At 36.6% G+C, this 24,912-nt stretch overlaps 1 protein-coding gene across 7 annotated transcripts in view; it reads right to left on the bottom strand.

Moving 5' to 3' along the window:
• Positions 1-24,912, bottom strand: part of Raskol (Ras GTPase-activating protein raskol) — a 219,324-nt gene that overhangs the window by 84,220 nt on the left and 110,192 nt on the right. For 2 of the 7 annotated variants that reach the window (XM_071708400.1, XM_071708401.1), the window contains one exon: positions 13,257-13,624. The exons of 3 other annotated variants lie outside the window; for them this stretch is intronic. In XM_071708400.1, the coding sequence (XP_071564501.1) occupies positions 13,257-13,359 (103 nt within the window). In that variant the 5' untranslated portion in view covers positions 13,360-13,624. Of the gene's footprint in view, positions 1-3,021; positions 3,085-10,498; positions 10,665-13,256; positions 13,625-24,912 lie in introns of those variants that run through there. 2 more of the 7 variants (XM_071708399.1, XM_071708394.1) reach the window with 2 other exon arrangements.

Below are 24,912 nucleotides of genomic sequence, written 5' to 3'. Positions count from 1 at the left end.
TCAATTGTGCGGGCGTACGAGCGAGGATAGATCACGGAAAGCGATGGATACACAGAACAGCGTTATGCGTTTACGGGAAGCGGAATACGGAGGAAGCAGCTTTGAGCGGGCTTTAAGTGGAAATTAATTTGCCTGTGCGCGCGAACGTGCGGCAAGTTCCAAGCCGAAGAGTACCAGTATCACCTCTCACACGGTCAACGATCCGACGAATGGACAGCCATATACGACGATCCGACCATGATCTTCACGTGCCTGCCTTATAGGGGGTGTATGACCGTTAATAGCGTGCTATACGACGACACGCACGTCGAAAGAATTCGATGTGAAGAAAGCTTAACGTGATACTTCGAACGTATATCGTATCCAATACGCTACGTTAATTACCAGCGATAATTAACGAGACGGCGCCTTATGTGCTTCGATCATGAAATATCATTCCCGTCCGTCATTTCGAAAGGTCAAAAGAAATGATGTATTAATAAAATATTGCCGATGTTATACGAGAAAAGTTCTCTACAGTTTCCAGGAAATATAATTATTATATAAATAGTTTCAAAAACAGTTTGTTAAGTCGCCCAGATTTGCAAAGATTGAATTTTTTATTAATAAAGTTTTTCTCCGACTTTATAAATTTTTAGTACGTTTCTAATACGTGGAAAAAGTCAATTAAAGTCAATATATTGTCTCAATGTCTCGAACTTAGTATCCGCTATTAAAAATATGAAATAGAATTAATTAATGCTGTCGTAGAAGATTTCTATTTTAACTATCATCAACTCTTAAGCCCCTTGCACAATAGGCGATAGCGATAGCGATAGCTATCGCTATCGCTATCGCCTATTGTGCAAGGGGCTTTACAACTACACCGTTTCCAGTATAATCCGTAGCTGACGCCACGTGCTGGCTCACAAGGTCTTGTACCGATCCCAATGTCGATAAAGTTGCATTCTGTATCAGAATACAGCCTCTGACTTATTCAACATTTGGTAATAGAAATATCGTATTATGATTATGTCATATATTTTTCCATTAAATATATTCAAACCAAATAACATATACAAATACACGCATCTCTTTGTGTATTAATATAAAATATTTAATAAAACATATCCTGTTTCTGTTTTTCACAGTTTCTAATATTTCGCAAAATATTTATTCATTGCATGCAATACCTACATTTGTAAAATCAGTCAAATCGATTAATTTACGGAAAATTATTATTATTTTGATAATAAATGTGCAAATGTTATAAATGTCTCGCTACCAGAGAATCGCCATTTATCTTCCGCGCCGAGAGACACTGAGACAAAGTAAGCGGAAAAAATCTAATTTAGCCACTCGGCGAACAATTAAATTTTTACGCTGCGAACGAGAAAGGGCCAGGAAGGTAAAAAGCTAAAAACGCATCAGCACGTTCCTACCCGTCGTAAATTCCATTCCTGTGTCGCTGATTCGGGCAACGAAATTGCGAATGTGAGAAACGAAAAGTGCGATGATTAAAAAAAAGTATTAACTCCATGGACGTAAGTCGTTTTTTTACGTCATTTTATAAAAGATACCAAGCGAATACCGAAATCTTAAATATTACAATATTATTTTTGTCGGTATAGGATATTCTAAAGAAATAATTATATCGAACCTTATTTTTCTCTTTTAAAGATGGATATTAAAATTACGTATTAAATATTGATACACAGTAAAAAATTTTGTGTCAATGGAAGTCCACTCTCAATTTTGTGTTAAAATAACTCATTCATCGTGTTATTTTTGACATTTAGAAATGTTATATCGACATTTATAACATTTCTAAATGTCAAAAATAACACGATGAATGAGTTATTTTAACACAAAATTGAGAGTGGACTTCCATTGACACAAAATTTTTTACTGTGTAACTAATATTGCTTTTATACTTGTATAATAGTATTTTTATTCGTTGATTAGCGAATTAGTAAGATAATCATTATGTATGAGAAAAGAAAGAATGCCAAGGCGTTTGCGGGCTGAGGGCTCAATTGATTGCCTAACGAATTAATTCTGTCATTATCTTCGCGCCTACGAGATTCCGACCTTGCGATCGATTTATCTTTGGTATGCCTGTGTGTATGCTTAACAATGCGCAATAAAGACGCAGCAGCGAATCAGAAGTGGACGATGCTCATTATCATTACACTTTCGCTCGATCGCTCGACATTTCTCCTCTATCATCGTAATTGACGTCATTTTTCATTAAATGCGTAACGTGATGTAACTCGGACGTGACATCAATCATAAGTATCATAACGTATAATTAAATCAGGCTTTTTCTCTTTCGGAATTTCATCAATTAACGCTCAATTTTATGAAAGCTCGTAAAAACTTATATATTCTGCATTATTGCTTTCTGACCGCCAGACCTCGCCAGAAGAGACACTTCTGCGGATATATTATCGTGACATTTACTTGAATTAACATATATTATCACGCATTTGTCCATTCAAGCTAAGCGCTTATACTTAGAACATTATCCTTTTTTCAAGGCAAAGTCGACGGAAACAAAGAGGCGAATATCTCTTGACGTAATGTTATACGTATGTAACCGCTATTGTAAATAATAGATCATTGTCATCTTACTCAATGAAAAGTATTGTTCTCGGCAGAAATTGCAGAGGCGATAAGTGTAGGCTGCATATTAACGGCGAATTTACGCGAGAAGGTGATACGTTTGAATATACTATTGATTGATTTGTGTGTGTGTGTGTAAGTGTGTGTGTGTGTGCTCATCATTTGCAATCAGGCTCAAGGCGTTAGAAAAAACGCATCTCTCGCGCTTATATAACGAAAGATTTTAACTTTACTTTGATACACGATATCTTTTTGAATATTCCAACTGGATATATTATATCCTAAAATCTTTCGTTATATAAGCGCGAGAGATGCGTTAACAGTTAACACATAAATTTCTTAAACGTGGAATGGAAAAAGAGCATGAAGAAAAACAAGATAAAATGGGGGAAAAACGTGCTATCGCTCGACACTCACCTCGAGCATTGCGGTCCCGTTCTATTCGAGTAGTTCTAGGTAAGGATCTGCTTTTAGACTCACCTGAAACAGAAAATGATCATGTTCATATTATTTGAGCTGTTACATTGGGGGTATTGAAACATTCAAAATTGTAACAATTATTAATTTTATTGAAAATAATTTCATTATGAGAGTCAGTTCTTGATCGATTATAATATTATTTTTATACGTTTTGGCAAAGAAATTTCATATTTGCGATATCTATTTAATCTTTTTAAAAGATCCGCCAAGATTATCAAACGTTGCGCATTGATAATAAGAAACACCTGCGAAAATCTCTATCCAAACTTCTTAGCGATATTAGAGAAATAGTATCGATTTTTCCCTTTTAATATCGCCGTCGATGCGAAGTACCGGTGACTCTATTCGCGACGAGAGAGCAGCCAGAAGCGTCGACTGCACGCATCCGCGATCACGGAACCAGAAGTCTGCCACGCCGGTTCTGTTATGCGGCTCCGTTTCGCGCGGGCTTTTTCGCGGGGACAGCTTTTTCACGGCGCGTCGCACGGCGGTAATGGACGCCCCGACCGTATCCGAGAGAGTACGCTCCAATTCTCGCGAGTCCCGGCCGCGCCAAGTGTGCGGCAGCTTGGGCGCGGGCAGGGTAAGACGTCGCATCCGCGCGCGCGAGCGGACACTTTCGTCTAATTGCACGCGCCAAACGGTCGTGCTAATTACAGGCCGCGCGTCCCTTTTTCTTCCCCCGAGACGTCAAATATGTGGCTCTGGAAGAAGCTACTGGAAAAAGCTACGACGGGATCTCATCGGATCTTATTAAACTCGATATTTCTTTCGATCGAAATGTGCATGACGTTCGTTACAAAGCGAAATTTTCCCTAAACTAGATGGATCAGGATTGAAGGGGTAAATATTGTAGAAAAAGAAAATCTCGAAACTTTATGGTAACTGCAAATAATTCGATGAAAATGGAGTCATATTAAATCTTAAAGAGGTGCGTGGCTAAGAATATTAGCTTGAGAGAAATCTTGAGAGAAATCTTGCATTATTACGAAGAAATGTAACACACAAAGAAAGATTGTATATAAAATGTATAAAGATAACATTAATTATATACATTTAATTATTTCGGAATAAAAATAAAAACCAAAAAGTCAAGACAGTAAGTACTGTTAATAATTAACATGCTTGATATTTTCTTTTGCCTTCTTTTCAAGTAGACACTTTCTAACTTTAATATTCAAATATAATTCCATCGCAATTCGAGCGAAGCGTTTTCGCTAATACGCTTTCAGTGAGAAACACCGCGGCATGGACAAAATTATATATTGAGGAGCCTACAAAATACTTTCTACAAAATAATGTGCGAAATGTTGCAAAATTATTGTCATAAACTGTGTCATACATCGACGCGTTATTGCAGATAAATTAAATAGCCGACAGTTTTGTCTTCCTCAGCTTACGAGAAAACTCAACTAATTGCTTGTCTCTCCTTCTCTCTCTCTTTCTCTCTCAAAGCGTCTGCGGTGGATCTTATGTGACGGTACGATGGTAAAATATACGAGACACGCGTATATACAAATATTACGAGAACCTTCTAATGAAACCGCGAACATGAGTTATACACCGCGAATGAATTCTGAGACAAGTACGGATTCGTCGATGCGTTTAGACCCGACTCGATTCCATTTAAATATGCGAAAACGCGATAACCGCTGAGATGTAATAGCGAAATAAGAAAATTAAAGAAAATAATCTTAGCAGAAAACAGAAGCGATGTATTTTAAAGGAACGTGTAAAAACGAGAGAGTATATCCTACGAGTGTAAGAATAATCTTTTGCTTTTGCTATAATTTTACTACTGGCAAGAATTACTAAGTATAACGATAATTGCCGAGTATCGCGATATACGCTCACTAATGATAATTATCTCGTCTCGAAAAGAGAAATTCATGTAGTGTAATCCTGATTTATATAAATTGCGTGATATCCGAGAAAATCATGGCTCTGTAAATATTTGATCGCGCGTACATCCTGTTGCTGCTAACACTTTCGAAAGCAGCAGAATCAGTTTCATTTATTGTAAGTGGAAACGCCGGCGTTTGAGAAAACCGGCAGAACGTTCTTGCTTTCTTGCGTACCGCGGCGGATGATTGATCGCTCGCCGCTGATGGACGCGTAACCACCGTCCAAACCAGATTTACAACGTTATCTATAATGTGCAAGTGAGAGGATTTTAATTTCATCCGGAACGTTCGCTGATGCTAATGGTCGCTAGATACACGGAATTTGAAATACTAACAATAAATCGTAAATTTATTTACGTAGACGTAAATAAATTTGTACTCTCAAGACTTTTCGCGCGAATTCTTAGACGTCTCGATCTCGCGTAACAAGTTCCTACTCTTACGAGAAAAGTATAGACAAGTTCTTAGCAAGGCTCATCTCTCTATTAACGTTTCGTTAACCTGTCCCTTAGTCCCAGCACTAATTATGATCGATTTGGTATCCAATTACGCTCTAGATTTGTTAGGAAAATCCCTTCCGCACATCACGTGAAAATATACCAACTTTCTTAAGGAAACTAATGTAGACGTTCAAATAAAAAGAGATACACAGAAACAGACTATTAATAGCGAAAGTTATATATGATAAGGCTAATGATAGGATACATACCATAAAGATAGCATGCTGCGTATTAATTATTTTGTAAAATTTATACAAACGTCTCAACGAAATATCACGTATTTATGTGTTGCATATAAAGTTATTTTCAGAGTTTTATTTTCAAAGTTAAAATCCAGTTTTACTTTATTTGTAATTTAATCTTATTGATCCAATAATTTGTTACGCCTAATTTAATACTAAATATTTTATAACAATATATAACCGCATAGAGGAATAAATATTCACGTTTTTTTCCAAGAGTAAATACTATGTAAGATTTGTATTACGTAAACGATTATAGAGTTAGTCATCACATTTATAATCATCAGGGAAATTATTATGGCAATGATGCACGTGAGTCAGTAATAATTTTTTTCTGCATAATAAATATATTTTTTCTCTAAAAGTGAAATAAAAAATGAAATGTACTGAAACAATACACTCACTCCTTCTAGAATTTCCATTTTTTTCGAATCGGATTGGATGTTGCAATTGCAGGGAGGGGAGAAAAGTTCGGGTGACAAAGTTACACGTTTCATGCAAACCAAAAATACGATCGAGAAGAAGCGGTCGGCCTGGCAGGGAATACGTATCTGCAGTAGCGATTTCTCTCCAGCGTGAATTCGAATGCCACTTTACGATCATTCTTACAACCGTTGCGAGACGTTTGCGCGCGTAAAAGCGAAACGCGAAGGCGCTTGTGCAACTTCTTTTACGGTGGTTACTCGCGTAATCGTTCACGCCAAGAGAAGCGCGTCAAAGATTTGGACGTCGTAGAGCACGCTACTCTGACGAGTAGGTAATTATCGAGTAATTATAGCGACAATCCTTCCTTATATAACTATACATATTAACGTCACGGTTCGATCGGCATTTGTACTTTGTACATAATGTTCCTTATAATTTTTCTGAATAATATTTATAACGTGTTTTGATTGCGAGTGATTTGCTGAGAAATCTTACAGAATTTACTCCAGATTATAGACACAGATGCATTAGTCGCATTAATCTTTCTCGTACTTATTTCGTAAAAGACGCTATTAATTACGTTTTGATTTGTAATTCCGTAAAGAGATTCTCGTACAATTGCTAGATAGCAAATATGCAGCTATTCGAGCCTGAATAATATATGATAACGAGCATGCTAAGGAGAAGAAAAAATAAAGCCATTATGAGATAAACCATTAAAATTGCGTTTTGTGTGTCTATTTAATTACTAGTGCCATAAAGTCCATACTTTATATTTTCAATTCGCCAAAGGAATATATGAATAAGATTGCTTGTCTCATATGCACAATTTGAATTCCTATATCTCTAAAAGATATGAACGAAGATATGACGGGCATTTTCTATCTGAACTATATGTTAATCTGCGTATTTTTATTTTTACTATTATGTTATCTTAGATAACGAGATATGAAATATAACAGGGAAGTTTATATTTCGCGTTATTAATCTCAAAACGGTAAAGAAATTACATATTCGATCAATCAAATGTTGCTAAAAAAATTATTATAGCGTCCGTAACTATCATACGAAATAATTTATAATTTCCATTTTCCATTTCGATTTTACAGATGAATAAATCATGTAAAGTATCTGCTTCGACAACAGTCGCCGCCTCGATACATTTATGAAATCTTACTACAATGTACCTATACACGTATGTATCAGTTTTATTGTTCCTGAAACGGATTACAGCAAATTCCATTAAATTTCATATTCTCCCTTTTACTCAAAACCTTCAACTTCTCGACAATTTATACATCGAGGCATAAAATCAAACCTGGAATCCATCGATTACCAATCGACCGCTCTCACATAGAGCCACGCGTCATTCATGACGAAATCTTACTAGCGCGAGCCAATAATTGCTAATAATTGTATAACCGTGAAGAATGATAGTGTTTCGTACTCTCTAATACTTGTCGCGAATGCGTTCCGAGAGATAATGCGATGACACGCAGATTGGCACGCACCGTTACCTGCCCGCTTGAGTGTTGCCGCACAAATGACAACCCGGCGCGCGGCGGCCTTGCGTAAGTACGCGGTAATGCGCGCTATATAAAAAAAACAAACGTCAAGGCCAGTTAATTTTCACGAAATATTTAAACGTATTACGAAATAAAAATGTCCCTGAATATCCGGTTCCTTGTATTTTAAATTAGTTGCGCTAAATAAGCTATTATAGCATTTTGCGCCTTGTTTTGTGGATTCATTAGCATCACTTAAAATAACGATTAATTCCATTCATTCAAAAGATCGTATTGGAATAGAAATATTATTACTTTAGTACTTATTAATTAATGAGAGAATTTGTTTCAATTTGATTAATATATATGTAAATGTATATTATTGGCAACCTATTTAACTATCATACACAAATTATTTTTTTCTTCTAATAACAGTTTCAATGGTTGATTAGTTACTCCATTTTGAAAAATTCTTGTTACTTGAAGAATCAAGTCTATTTTCATTTTGCTTGAAAAACTATTTTAATGCTTTAAAAATCAAACAAAATTTAAACTGTCTCAAGACAAATTTTATCTCAATTTCTTAATTAAATCACGATTACAAATATGATATACTGAATATTAAACTGACTCTCAAGATTTATTTATTAAATTAAATTTGTCATGCTTCAAGACTCATTACTGCTGAGTTCTTCAGCAGTAACGTAATTATAAATATAGACATAATCTCCAGAATTATAATTTACAATTAATATAAAATTATAATATTTATCTATACATTTGAAGTTTAGAAAATTTCAGATTTGCCACAATAAATTACCCTGAATTAACACTATTTGTAAAAGAACATTTCTCTATCAAAGATTTAATTTTCTCGGAAAAACATTTCATCAAAGTACCAATATAAAATTTATCTCTTTATGTCCCTTAATTTATTTATATCATTTTATGCCGCAATCTAGTTGTAAAGTTATAATAAAAGTAAAGTAGACAGTGCGGAAAATGCTGTAAATGATGTCTGTTATGAGATCCAGTGCTATTTTTTCGTTCACAAACGCGCTGTTTCGTGAGGCAACATTTTTGTGGAAATTATATTTTAATGGTGCTTGACAGTGCTGCATCTCGGATATCGTATAATTGCGCTATATACCCTAGGAGAACTCCCTCGGTTTTGTTATTTAAATTTTAATGCAACTGCACAGAGGCGGAATTATCATTAATTTAAATGCGTGTACTTTTATATTTCACTTTGTACTATTTATTGAGCATGGAAAATATTCCTGTTAATATGATAATATTTTTGATGTAGGTATATACTTGTGCGTGTCTTTGAAAGTAGCATGGTAGATGAATCAAAATGCGTTATCTGACTTTTTGCTAAATTTCACATAAAATCGCGTATAAAACAAGATAATACCGACATTTAGCAAGAAAGAAACAATCCGCGATATAAATTATCCGATAGAGAAAATTAACGGGATTTCCACCTGAATATTGTGCGACGCAGGATAACGGGATATTTTTTCATTTTAACACGTACATATATTACCACGCATGTTGTTTCCCTGATTTATATCGAAATGATAACGATTAAATAGCATTTGCTAATCACGGAAGATTCGACTTCACTTATTTGAATGACGTTAATCGACAGAAGCAACGTTTCAATACGAGTTTTACGAAGATCAAGCGTGCGTTTAAGGCGCTTTTAGCGTTGGCTTGCTCCAAGAAAGACGACGCACCAGAATCGAGTTCGATACTCCAGAAGAGGCATCGCGCAAAACACACATATCGTGCGTGTAACGGGTTATCTTTTTCCTCTGTGACGTTCGACTCGGAAACAGACACAACATCTGATTGTCCAAGTAAACGTAGAGACATCAGTGAGAGATATTAAAAAAAAAGGAAAAAGATAGAAATATATAAAAATCAAGAAGAGAATTCGACGTAAAAATATAAAATATTGCGACTAGGATTGAAAATAAAATTAGGAAATGTAACGTATTATTTCATCTTAGCGCGTCTGTAACAGACGCGACTCCGTACGGTCAAATAAAGTAGCAGCGTTCACGCTTGCGTGAGCTAGCTTTATGGTCTAGCCGAGTCTAGCGGAACGCGAGTTAGAAGCCGCGTCTATGTAAATCAATTGTAAGCAATTGCCTTCGGACTATGAATAATTTTTGGCGGTAATCATCTCGTGAGATTTATAGCATATGCAAGAAATCTTTTAGAGATTTATTATCTACGACATAATATATATTGGAACTGTTGATTATGGAATTCCTAAATTGGGATACCTATTAAATGAAAAAAGCTATTGTGTTTAATATTCATTGAAAAATGAAAAAAGAACCTATTAGTGAAATTAACATCGTTGATAAAACCGTGAGAATAATTTATAAACAGCTTACTACTTCAATTGCATTGCAGTATATATAAAGCAATCATTATATAATTAATAATGTATCGAAATATAATAGCTCGAGATGCTATTTTGCATCGTTGCATATGCATTTATTGTGCTCATAAAAACTATTTAATTTAAAAATCGTAATTTACTTTTTCCTCGTGTTTATTACACTGTGTATTTGGCAAATTACACCCTATTATGTCCTTGCACGCATAAAAATAATTTTTATGAGCGCAAGGATGTAATAGGATGTAATAGGATATAATTTGCAAAATAGTATAGTATACTAAACTCGACAAAAATAAATTACTTTTTAGTTTAAATTAAAAAAATCGTAATATGCTTTTTTAAACAGAGAAAAATTGTCATTTGCTTTTTTAAATAATCGTTTAATAATCTTTTTTAATTAAAAATAAAAGTATCATACGTCTATGGCAGTTCCTGATATCCTGTGGCACGTAACGGATCCTCATGTCGACGATGTAGATTATCTTACAACACGTTGAGTCGTCCTTGATTATTAGGTCATCTATCTAAGAATCGCGCGACTGAAGAAGAGTGTCTTCATTCTCGCGTCATTCTTCGTTATTAGAATATTGCTCGCGATGGCTCATCCAACCGCATCTTAATTCATTGTTGTTTCATGAAGCATCGATTAAAAGGAGAAATATGACTTCTTATAAAAGTTTAGAAGAATATCAATAATAGGTCTGTTCGTATTGCCTGCACTTTTTGCACTTAGAATCTTCGCTTTCTCTTTCTCCAACGCTCAATGTATATATTTTTCTCGTTTTAAATGCAGGAGTTTTGGAGAATTTCAAGCAACACGAACAAATCTAATATTCCGTAATTTTTCGCAATTTCCGATGTAAATTACACGATGACGATCGAGGAACTTTCGCCTTGCAGTCTCTCGATTTTCTATCAATTCTCGTTGGCGGGAATATCTTTCTTGACATTAACGATCGCGCTAACAGCTACGATCCTTATGGGTAATAACGGATTTCGTAGAAAGTCTTCCTGTTCACCCGAGATCGATAGCACCAATGAGCAAACGTTGCAAAGCGTTCGGTTATTTTGCAATTCTTCCAACATACTATACGTGACGTCTGCTATATGCATATATTGTAATGACCTAGCAAAACAATTTGCAGCAGGTAAAGCATCTTGCCCATTTTGCAGAAGTTGCGAGAACATGCGTCGTAATCATCGAACACTCACGAATTAGAAGATTATTATCATAGTCCGTGCTGCTAATATGAATCACTTAACACTAAACAGCACGTATAATATTCTGATTGACAGTCAGCCGCTCGGCAAGTTGTCACTGTCGTCCCGGTTTAGATATCGCTGTAGATACGTATCGAGTATACCGTTATCAGCTTCCAGTCTTGATCAAATTTCCCCGTCCGTTTGTTGCAAATGGGAAAAGAAATATATAATTTTTTACCAATTTTGAGACACCGATTGCCTCTAAAAGTGAAGAATTGTCTCTTTCATAATTTCTGATATGACTCTTGATGTATATAAAAAATTATAACATTATGAAAAACATAAATCTGATATCATCTGGCAGTGACATATCCAGAATTACTTTATATTCTCTTCTATCCTCTTGATTTACAAAGGTCAATTATATGTAAGGTGTGAATAGATCCATAAAAGGAGATACGGCACTCAAGTGTCGTCTATTCAATTATTGTTCTCAATAATCGACAACTGAAGACCGTCAATTTATCCAACTCGAATATATCAATCACTTATATATCGATAAATACTCCGAATGTATAACAATCTCTGATCAATCATCTCGGAGCACCCAAACCATTTCTACATTTGCAACAAAACGACGCGAGAAATAAGTGTCGCTTTATTCACTGATGACCACGTATTCACAAATAATTTATTCATCTCACACATCCGCGGCGAATTTCTTCGATGACGGTTGCCGTCGACTGAGTCCTCTCAGCCGGCTCGAGACAGTGAACACGATACAGTCGGGAATGGACTGCCGCGAACGGAGGCTGCGTACGAAAGTAAATATTAACGTGGTCTCTCCCTCGCTTACACTTACTCGTCGCCGACGTGTGGTGTGTGCAATCGTGATCGTGAGTATCAACACGAGCGTGCCACTCTCGTGAATAGCGTGTCACACGGGTGAGCCGCACAGCTCATGGGCGAGGGTATGCGAGCCAGTACGTGTCATCTGTTTAGTATCAATCGCGGTATGCGTATTTCCGTTCCGCGACTTTTATGACGCGAGAACAGACGCGATAACCGTCCTGTGTCTGGTAACCGTTGTCTCGAAAACAGTTTGACTTCCAGATCCTAGTCCAAAGTCCAGATTTTCGACAATTTAATAATGTTTTAATAACGTTTTAAAATATTTGTCTACTTGAACAAAAGTGGGGAGTATATTTGAGATATTTAAAATATGTACACATCTAAATATATATTTAAAATAAGTGTTTAAAAAAATAAAAGTGAAAATGGTGTGTGCGTAGGCGAAGAATAATTAAGTTACAATACTTTTAACTGTGTTTTTGTTCATGTGCTTGGATTGTCTATTAAGTAAAAGACAAATTTATTCAAAAACTTTGAGTAAACAACTAAAACACATTATTATTTTCTTTAAAGAAAATTTTTTTTCGCGATTTAGGTAAATGCGGAAAACAATCGAACAATAAAGATTTAATAATTTAGAATTGATCGAGAAAGAAATAGGAAGACGACAGCTCAAGCAATTAAAATTGTCCGGCAATTATTCCATAATTCGAGCTTTCTTTCGTATCGCGAGGCGTCGGCCATCGGAAAAGGCAAGTGCGACTTTAACAAGTGTAGGCACGCGATATTGCGTAGGGTTCACCTACGTATATATTTATTAATCTTGTGCGTTATTATCCTACGCACCCCAGATCGTACGGCGCCATAAAAAGAATCTTGTTCAAGCAAGCACTTTCGAACGCCCGACTTCTGTAATATATTTCAGTTCCGTGTATAAAAAATCGATGCGGTCTGAAGATAGACCGCTATTATCGTTACTTAAAACCTCGATAAACATCTGCCATTATAACTGCCGAGATATCCTCTTCTCGCATAACGATATCGCAATTATATCGTATCGGCGATTTACTCGCGATTCGCTTACGGCGAATGTGCAGCATGCAACTCCGTATTCTAGATACCTGATTCAAGGTCGTCCTGGTCGGCTCCACGAAGGCAGGAGTGAAAACTGCGGGACAGCCGGCGACCGCCGGGTGAGGCACCCTCCGTCGAGACACTCTGCATCTTTAGTAAACGCGTGTACACGTGTCGTCGTCGTAAAGATAGTTCTTCTCAAGTTCAAGTAGAGCTGGGATGAGGTGAACGGAACCGCGTCATGTCTTTTCCTTTCTTCTTAGCGACTCAAGTCGCGAATAATAACGGGAGTCGAATAATTAAGGACTAATTAACCGCTAATGCGCGCACACATCACGATATCACGCGCGTGTGCGAGGGTGTAGGTCGCGGGCAATCTGCTCGCTAAGCGCTTCTCCTCCTCGCTCTAGTTCACCTGGAAAGAAAATCCAACGGTTCGTTGCCGGTACGACGCAGGTCGATATACGTCGCGGCAGACGTTCTCCAAAATAACGAAACATGTGACCCATGATCCAAGTTCGGGGGAAGTTTGATGAAATTGACAACTGAGGCGATCAATCTATATCATATCATCAATTTTGCCGATATCGTTTTGTACCCATTTCGCTCTCGGAAACTTCGAAACGAAGGAACTATTTGTTCACAAGACGTAACCTCTTTCTCTCTCTTTCTCTCTACACATCGAGCGATATTAATCAACTTGAAAAATATCATGCCTGCCTAGTCCGCACCACGCCAGCCGAACATTTTCGTTCGCCATATCAGCTGAGTACGGTGATGCGAGAAATGAGACCTTTCCTGTATCGTGCGATCCCGGAAAATTATAACTACGGCTATCGTGACGACGTATAAATCGCTATACATTCGCGCGTAATTCGCAATTCATCTGGTATAATGGTATTGCGCAACCGCAGAATTGTGGGCGAACGAAAGTTGCCTTAGCGCCGATGTGTGCCCAAATACGGTTAATGATCCGCTATTTTTTCGAAAATTCGTGGCTCGCACGACATACAGTCATACAGATAATGTCCCGTAAGTTATAGTCACGTGTCTAACGTCGGACTCGTGTTATGTCACAACAATTTATGGGTATGAATTTAAATTATTCGCGGCAAACACGCACGATGACTCCGACTTGTTCATTCCTAAACGTGAATATCCGTATTACGTAATTCGGTTTTTACACGAGTAACATCAATATCTCAGAGCTATATATATAACCGATGTCATTCTAGGATTTGGAAGAATATTTTAATCATGTAAGATAAATAGATCCGTAGATATTTGTCTGAATGTACAGTCCCCCAAATGCAGTTTTGTTGTTTAGACGAAAAGCTCTTTTAACTAAGTTTATTTAAAATCACTATATTTTTCGCAAGTAAAAGTTATGCTTGGAAGAGAGTTTATGTTTTCCTCTATATAAATATAACATAATATTTGTATTAAATTTCATTAATTTGTTATCTAAATATTTTAATTGGATTCATATAAATATCGTCGGATTTCCGTCGCATAAATCTCGATCGATTTATAAAATTCGTAGTTCAATCTCCAGTTTAAAAAAATGAGAAACTACAATTAGGAGCATATTCTCAGTCATTTTGCAAGCGTTAATGTGCGCGATTAATCGATGAATAATTTATACCGGGCGCGTAGGTGCACGCGTGCGAGCATACGTGGGTGTGGTTTTTAACTAGGACAAACAGGTAATTAAAAATATGTATGTGTACGTGGAAAGGCAGAGCGGTATTTCAATTTCGATCGAATGCCGCCGAGATGCAAATGAGAACTGCATTCTTGAGAGACGTTCCGCTCAAACGCATGCAATCATCGCAGTTCGCGCGATGAACTCTTAATTTATTACCAATAATCGACAAGATACGTCGATTAACCAGGAAGATCGACGAGGAGTCCAGTTATTACGAAAACATCACGACGTTATTTGTAACCGTACTTCATTGCTATATGAGAATTATTATATGCAGCGTCAATTAATGTATTAAGAATGAATTGCAAAGCAGGACCCGAACATATCTAATTAAAATGGCGGTGACCGCGATTAAGTCGTAAAGTCGTAGAACCCTCGTTCGCGTAGCATTTATATTTCGCGCGGTGTAGAGGAAACTCGGTGCATTTATTTAATCGTAACGAAAGCGTACTTGCGTTTCTACTTTTTTTCCGCGATCGAAATGCCAATGGCGAGAAGGAAGCGCGAGTTCTAAGGATCTATCCGTAAATCCGCGAATTTATCGCGCGATCCGAATGATTCGATTTTCATAACTTTGTCCATGAAGCGTGAAAGATCTCGCGATTAGAGGTTCTCGATATAACATCGCGAATATGATATTCGTTATATAACCACCTGTTGATCGTATAAACTATAGTTTCCGCGGCGCGACCATACGGCGCGGCGGCGGCGCCGCGGGAAGCGGATATATCCTACAGAACGGATCGGCAGTGCTTCATTTCGCGGAGCTAATTAACGATCCGAGCATCTATGGTGAATTAAATATTAATCAGACGCGATGGCTTAAAAACCATCGTACTAATAATTATTAGTAATTAATCATTAATGAACAGTATCGCGCGAATAACCGCGTGCACAACCCGAGAAAATCATAATTGCGGAAAATGCATGCCTGATTTACAATGTATTAGCGCGGAAAGATTCAACAAACCGATAAAAAAGTATCTCCTCTCTCCTAAATAAATAAATAGATTAAGATGCAGTTCTTTATGAAATCAATAATGTTAAACTATTCTAAATTATAAACGAAAATATATTACACTTTCATGTAATTCTATCTGATAGCATAACATTTTATAAAGACTTGTATATTAATAGAGAATCTAAATAATATTTGAACATTAATAATATGACAAAAGCACAAAAAAGCACGATTAATAATAAGAAACGCCGTATAGTATAGTGTCTATTAATAATCGCAAAACACATGTTCACACAATTTATAAAAAGCTCATTAATTACCTCGTCGTTGTTCGCTTAATGATCATTAACGTGACTCATTAGAACACTGCGAACGCTGTTCAATCGGGGATACCGAGAGATTTACGGACTTCGGCCGAGGAACGTCAATTACGAACATACCGCGCGATTATCTGTCTCCGTAAATAACATCGGAGTTTCGTCCGAGTGCTCGTCGTGAGCTCGAACTCTCGTTTTCGTTGATAGATTTCGTTGTTGAAACAACGCGGAGTCGCGGAGCGAGGAATAATTTTCGTGGAACTAATTAACGCGCACCTGTCCGCGTTCGTTGGCCCCGGTAATTCAGGGCGGATCGACGTGAGAGCTAATTGCACTAATCGCGCACGACGATTTACGGCGCGGCGGAAGTGCAGTTATATCCTCGAAACAAAGGGTCACTTTCCGTATTCAGGAATAGCAAGTGCAACTGAGGAGAGGCAAGTTGTGACAACTATTTATATAATATCGAAGAAAATCAATTTTTCGAATTTTATTTAAACTTGTAGATATTAAAGAAAGCAAACAAAAATAATACAAGTACGCGGGATAATTATTTCCTTATTCACAAATTTGCAAAATTTCATAGCACGTACCTCGTTAAATTAAGAAATGTTAGGCAAATTATCGGAGTTCGTGATCGTTACGAAAATAAACGACTTTATTTTCGAATTGCGCCATATGCTCCCGGAAATTGAATTTAATTACGGGGAACATAACGAGCTAATTACAGCTATTGTTTACGAGAGGTGCGGCATCGTTGAAGTTCTGATAGACTCGCACACACTGACTAAAAATACTTTGACGAATTAATTAGAAGAAAAATATGCTCTACAAACGTACTTTATTTTTATCAAGTGTGTTTGTAGATCATGTTTGATCTTCTAATTAAATGATCTACCACTATAGATATGTATTATTCTAACTGTAGATAAAACTCCGATATATCATCACGTTATCTAATATAAGCTTTTGTCTTAATCATTGCTCACGTTGCGAACAAAACAATTAGATCATTTTTCTCTATATTTAGCCATATTTACGGATAAATTACGGTGCATCGAACGAATAATAGATCGAAACAGGTTCTCGAATTGCATTTTAGAAGAGATATGACAAAAGTGACGAGAGCGATACGTATCTACGTCAGTACATAAATTGTCAAGGATCGCTTGGCCGAGATCATTATATTTTACGATCTCGCGCGGGAAACGAATATTTCTCTCGCGGAACGATCGTGAATGATGGTACCCGATATGAGCCACGATTTTATTATCCGTCCTACGGTAATCGACAGTTTTATCGCAACGGAACCCTCACATTTCACCCTAGGTATCTCTCGTTTGCCTTTTTGGTAGTAGCGAATCATCGTAAAGTCGCTGCAATATCGTAAACAAGGTAGCGCCATTCCGCGATTTTATGTTCAAACGTAACAATGTAATATCGTGTTAATGAGCAAAAACATAAGATGCGATAATGACCATCTCAATTTTTTACGTAACGGTATCTATTAGGTCACAATTAAATGCTGTATTCATATTCAGCTTGTCAATATTGGTGATTATAACTGCTAAAATATTTATACTTCACTAAAATATCCACTGGAATTGTTATATACATATTTAATGAATATGTATTATAAAATAAGAATATCTATTTGTGATATTAAATTGTCACTTTTTAAATTTCTGAAAATATATTAGATACACGGATTATAAGGAATACTTCTAAACTTTACACATGTAAACATAAATACCTTTTTTCAGTCTTTACAAAAAAATAAAACTGAAAAAATATTCTAATATAAATGTAACGACAGAATAATGTGAAAGTCAATGCAACATCGCGAATGTGATTTCTTCGCGCTTCGTTTGAAGGGTGAACGTTCGCGATATCCTTTCGGTTTCGTCTCTTTGGTTGCCCGTCAAAAGCCCCTCGTGTTGGTCAGCACGTCTCGGATCTCCTCTATTTTAAGCCTCTATATCTCTAACGAAACGGCGACGCGAGTGCTCTGCCGCCGCATGGCAGCCTTTAAGAATCCTCTAAGCAATCTCGAATCCGGTCTTACATCAGCGTGAAGTTCATAGCACTTTATCGTATCCAAGCTTGTTTAATCGGATTATGAATGTCGATCTCATTGATCGACTTTCTAGGAACCCTTTCTTTCCTACTTATTGGACAAGTTGCAAAAAGGAAAAAAAACTGTCTAACAAACAGCTATAAAGTTTCGATAATAAAACGGCGGATAGAACGACCGACGAAAAAATGCGATAACGCTTTTTTACATCCGTAAATTCACGGATAACGATTCGTGAAAGCTGTAACGTATAAGGATGATACACGTATAAGCGTAAAAACTTTGCGCGTGTAAAATTTTACGAAGAGTTAAATTTTTCACCGCTCGCTTCCTCTCGTCCCGTCTTCGTTGATCAAAGTCTGGTTGGAATATTTCAAGAGTTTCTTGGCAAGCTCCAGAGCAAAATGCTAGACTGATGGTCGCGATGTAATTGTGCACAAGTCGTACGCTTTGTGACTTCCAAATATGTATATCCGATAAACGTTTATACGCGTGGAATCATCTTCCAATATACCGATCTTGGAAAACAAAGAATATCTGATACTCTGATTATCCACATTCACAGATGCCAATTTTGTATTTCTAATTCTCATGATCTTTTAAAATCAAAATTGATAACAAAATATATAATACTTTTCATATTTTCCTACATATTTTCGGATAACATGACTTCGACATTGTTATCTAATCTTATCTTTTTATATAGTTTGTATATGCTATAAAATGTTTTATTTTTATACTAAATGTATACCAAAACTTTTTCACATAAATGAACAAAAAAATGGAATTACCATAGAATCCACAATTAAAATATATTTAGGGTATCATTTACAGTCGCATAATAAATTGATTTTATGTCGGTAGATTTTATGTACCTATACTTACGATTTTTATATAACTTTAATTTTAAATAATAAACGACAAAGAACGATGCTCTTTAGAATACTTTTGAAACAAATTAAGTACTCGAGTGTTAATAATTGAAAAATAGTGTGGAAAATTCTGGTTAAGCCGCACCGGTAAAAAGCGTTTTTTTTTTGCTGCATGACGATATATTTTTAACTTTTTACAAAATGGATCTTCAATTCGCAATAGCTGAGAAGAAAAATATTATGACAGAAATGTTTACTCAAAGTAAACGAGAATTATACGTAGCGGCCATTCAAGAGTGACTGCGTTGAAGCGGATGCTTGAGAAACTTTCGGCGTTGTTAGTCTGCCTAAATTGAAACTGCGATGAATTCAGTCAATTAAATTCGCCGTCATAAATGGCTGAATTCACCGAGGAAGCCACGCGAGTCAACAACTTGCGAATGCAAATTGTTAGAAAGATTAGTTGCTCGCACAAGGATACGAAACTAAAGAAAAATTTCTCAGTAACGTATTATCGAAACGTTTCTCTTCAATCGTACGAACGCGAAAATAAGGAACGAATTTGAACAATTTTCCTGGTGCTCTTCCGAAAACGGTCGTGTCATAGGAAACTCCATTCTCCAAAGCAATAACGTTTATGACCGGAACAATTTCTCGAAATGCACTCCGCTATTGTACGGCGCCCGCGTGGATTCAACTCGCACGATCACGTCTGCGAAACTATGACATGTGGGAATTGTCACAGACTGCCGCAGACAAAGCAATAAAACTCGAACCATCAGTCGTATTCGTGGTGATCAATGCCATAATAACCTTTTATACTCTGGATATTTCGTCTAGAATCTAGATATATCACTACTATGCATACCTATATATGTATAATATGTATAGTCCAAGACTTTCTATTTTAGAATAAAAATTATTATCAAATAATGTAGCAATATATTATAGGTAACGCATAATTAACACATTCATCGCCAAACGTATTTTACGTGACTTTTCGTACACGCCAATTAAATTATTTTATACTAAAAAGAACAATGAATTTAAGGCTCCTGATGGGCTCTTTCCCGACATCTCATGAGATGTGACGTCAGAAGCGAGAAATGTTGAGAATTGACACGTTGAGAATTCTTGCGTAGTATTTCCAAATAAATAGATATTTGCTTAAAGTAACACTACAGATCACTTCAACACACTTCGAAAATACTCCGAGTTGAAGTTAAGTCTACCCCTTTCCCTTGACAGTTAATAAACAGCCGTAAAATGAATGTAATACGAAATCTAGTCATGCGCCTGCACACAAGCCTGCATCGTATCACATTCGTTTTACGGCTGTTTATTAACTGTCAAGGGAAAGGGGTAGACTTAACCTCAACTCGGAGTATTTTCGAAGTATGCTTAAGTAATCTGTAGTGTTATTTTAAGCAAATATCTTTTTATTTGGAAATACTACGCAAGAATTTTCAACGTGTCATTTCTCGCTTCTGACGGCACATCCAACATGGCCGCGACGAGTACCCAGGAGCCTTAACTTATAGTAGTAAATTTGTAGTACCTACTGAATTTTTTGCACGAAAATATAATGACTACGTATATTTATTTGACTGTTGCCCGATGATTGACAAGGCGTAAACGGAAAGGCGCAACCGTCTTGGCGGTGAATGTGTTAATTAATTTCTTATGGTCGAACACATTAATCCATCAAGATTCAATTAAATTATACATTCCGAATTTTGATTATACAAACAATTCTTTCCAATTTCACGAGTTAATTCGCATTTGCGCAACGCAATTCCAAAAAGTATATTGCCATCAAAGCCAACAACGTCATATTTGAAGAAAAAAGGCGAATAGAAAATTACGGAAGTCCAAAGTTGATAACTGCGTTTCTGAGGAATCTGAAAACAATGATAAAGAAACACGCGCCGCGCGACTGCTCGCTGAATCTTGAAGAAATTGATTCGCGCTCGGTCTCGTTTCCGTTCTCGCACGTGCGCGCGAAAGGAACGTTTCTCCGATACATTCCTTCTCGCCGTGATGTATCCAAACGTCGGCTAGATCATCCTGACATAGCGCGCCGCGAAACGAATTCTTTTACATAATCTCGCTCCGAATGCTCCGACACACAGCACACTTCTAGGGAAAACTCGGCCGCGTGAGCGTGATTTATCGCAGTCTGCGCCCGAACTTATCGTTGACCGAGTAAGGGCCGAGAGCTTTTTCCTGCCTTTCGAAAATTACGATCGCGATTTATATCCTCCACGGGCGCCGTTCGGTGGATTTACGAGCGGCGACGCGCGAAACGAACAACACAGGATTCAGAAATATTTTCCGCAGCAGAAGGAGAAGTTGCTACCGTAAATTCTTGCATGAGAAGTTGTGAGAAACTATTCCCAGAAATTTCATTTCCACTCACGGAGTTTGATGGAGAAGGAAAGTATTTTTATTGACTAAAAAGATGTGGTAAAATACCATTTTTAAATTACATGGCCACGTAAAAGTGCTCGTATTGCAGTACTCCGCGGTTTCGCCTTTGACCTTCTGATCTAATTTTCTAAAAGCAACTTTCAATATTTCATGTAATAATGGGTTAACAGATTTTTTAAAGCTATAAATACACATACGAGCATCTTTGAAAGAAATTTTGCTATTTGTCCAATTAATATCGTCCATGCTTTTTTACTAAGGAACTGTTATCTTATATTCGTGAAAAACTAATACCATTTTCTATTAATTAAAATACTATTGTGTGTGTGCGGAAGAAAAATATCTTTCTTTTTATTATAGATATCAGCAGTAAGCGTTGCATAAGATTTGTACGCCACAGTTTCGTAATAAGAGAAACGCCAGCCGACACAATTGGAGGAAAATGAAGTGTCGACGAAATCGTATACTCGCATCGCAATTAAGAGATACGTGTAATAAAGTTCGATGGCATCGGAAAATGTTTTTGCTCGCGTAAGCCGTCCGCTGTATTTGGTTAATGAACCGCTTGCGCGTTGCCTTTTACATTCGCAAAATTAGATTTATCGTACACGTTCGCCCTTCCTGTATTAAACTAAAAAGCATTTCCTTCTAATAGACACAAAATTAAATTGAATCTCACAGGATTTCGTAATTTATTTGAAAGTGCCAGAAAATTACTACTCACAATATTTTTCAAGGGAATCTTTAGATGTTATGTCAAAGATAATTTATATAATAATTTCTACAATATATGTTCTCCTAAATCAATCTTTTTCAAATCTTGTTCTCGTCTATGTAATCTGAATGTTTATTAAGTAAAGCAATTTGTAATATCTTCTTATACAATATTCTATTATAATGACCTCTCTTGAAATCTCTCACTCATCATACAAGACACGTCTCGATGTTTTAAGGATTACAGAGGTCGTGAATCGAAAAGATAGTATAGCAGCAAAGGTTCAACGACCTAGCCCAGCTCATTGTCATATATAAAATCTCGGTCGTGCGGACTCAATCACGTAGCACGCAGCATATCACATAGTGGTCGAACAAAAGAAGGATGCAGGAAGCGATTCAGATATTTCACATCATAAAATGTCTGCTATTAAACGGATTTTATTAATGGAAACGAGTCTTGTTTCTTATCTTAAAATGAAAATGTATTAACAAACAGATTGTATTAGCTTCTTAAAAGAAGAAGGATTCATTAATTCATTTTATCAAAACTAATATTTAAGATTAGGTAATTAGTTAATAATAATGTGATTTTAATAACGAATTCTATATTTTTAAAAACGACCGTTTCGTTGCAAATAATAATCGTTTTTACACACTTTGCGGAATGTGCGTTTATAGTTCGCGATTAAACGCGAAAGAGCGTCCATGTAGACGTCTGTGTCCCGGGATTAAACACTCAAACTTTCTGAAAACTTCTCGTTGTTATTGCGGAAGTTAATCCCCCGTCGCAGTAGATGATAAACAACGTTGTACGTCTGTAAGTAAGTTCGTAACAAACTTACACCGCCTTTCCCATACCGTATTTGCTGATCTCCTGTTTGGAGACGACTCTCTGCATCATTTACCGCAAACTTTGTTGAACATCCAGAACCATTTATCATGTGACACACTTCATGAGTTCTCAATAGATTCACACGCGCAGAACGAAATTAACTTTCAGTACTTAGCGTATTTTATACATTACAACCAATAGTTACATAATCAAACTTTCGTAGACTTCCGATTGCTCGCATCGGAGCAATCGAAAGCAATTTCAAAAATATTTCCATAATTGAAAAAGGGATACATTATGTCTTAAATACGTTTTGACTATAATATTATTTGCTATAAGTAGAGACGGTAATAATAATATGTTTTTTATTCATGGCTTATTTTCTCTTTAATACTTTTTATTGTTTAAGAAGTTGATCGAACAAACTTGCACTTAATAGCAAATATTTATAAACATTTCTTTCAAAATTATATTGATTATATGCGACTAAAAAAGTAATAACGTTTATCGTCTTTCAAAGCGTTTTAGCAAATATATAATGATGTTTCGATGACTTCACATGCCTAAGTCAAAGACCTGATAAGTAATCTTGAAAATGTGCGAAAATCGGAGATGCTATCGAATGTAGGTCGAATCAGTTATGGTTGCCGAACAAGGTTTATTATATTAAAGCGCAGGCCAAGGAAATCTCATGAAAATTCATGAATGTAAACGCGAATGAGTAATCTAATCTTCTAATTATCTCATCACGTTAGAGCAATTTAAAGCGGTGTTGACGTCATTCGCTACTTTGTCTAGCTGTCATAGCTGTGTAAGGTTAAATTGCTGCACTTATTTTTTAAAATTACACGTAATTACTTGCTTTTTTCGCTTATTAATCTTTCCGCTTGTAATTATAAGCTATTTAATAGAAATTATTTAATCTTCTACGATTAAGACAAGAAATACTGATATAGATCCAGATACAGATCTATAAAAAGAAGGCTTTCTTTCGACCTTGATATAATTTCATTTACTTCGCGGCGATTCGCATCGCAGCACGTTTTTAATTAACTATCGTTTTAATTCGCAATAAGATAGATGCGTGGCTTGCATGCCGATACTACATTTCGCGCTTCTACTTTTACGAGATAATTCGAGATCGAAACGATATGGTGGGATTCAATCCTTCTCAGAAGGTTCAACGCAAAAACTACAGCGACACGCGACAAATTCGACGAATCCGTTAAGTTGACCTGTTTCCACGATCTGTACCGCGACATATATGGTAGATATGTGCTATATGCGCGCTTCGCAGAACCGGAAGAAAAATAGTGAGCCACCAAGTTTCTACGGTGGCGGCGATGCTTTTACGTCATCGAATGCAAAAAGACAGTGGCAGGTATTACGGGATGGAGAAAGACTTATAGCTGTAACGCCCAAAGAACTTGAAACTCGCCCGAGAACTTCGATGCAACTACTGCACCCCCGCGTCTACGTGAAGTCGTGCTCTTTCCCTTCCTCTAATCCTTTTTTCGCATTTATTTCCATTCATTTCCATATCGGCATTATTCGCCAACGAGTGAGAGGAGTGGAAAATCGGGGAACAATGGCGAATTACCTAGAGTTGATCGAAATGGGTCATCTCTACCGGGTAAGGGATTTTCACGTGAAAAGTTCACGAAGATAAAAGGAGGATCGACTCTGAAAATTGTAACGACTGAACAATGGATATGAACGAAAAAAATGTCGCTATATGCTAAAATGGAAGCGATATCAGATTCTACGGACATAAATGGTGCAAGCATCTAAG

The sequence above is a fragment of the Temnothorax nylanderi genome, unplaced genomic scaffold (assembly GCF_030848795.1).
Source record: "Temnothorax nylanderi isolate EJ_2023f unplaced genomic scaffold, tnyl_v1.0 TNYL_tig0067_pilon, whole genome shotgun sequence".
NCBI classification, from domain to species: domain Eukaryota; kingdom Metazoa; phylum Arthropoda; class Insecta; order Hymenoptera; family Formicidae; genus Temnothorax; species Temnothorax nylanderi.
Note: the sequence above shows the minus strand (reverse complement) of the source record. Positions and strands in the feature narration are given on the sequence as shown.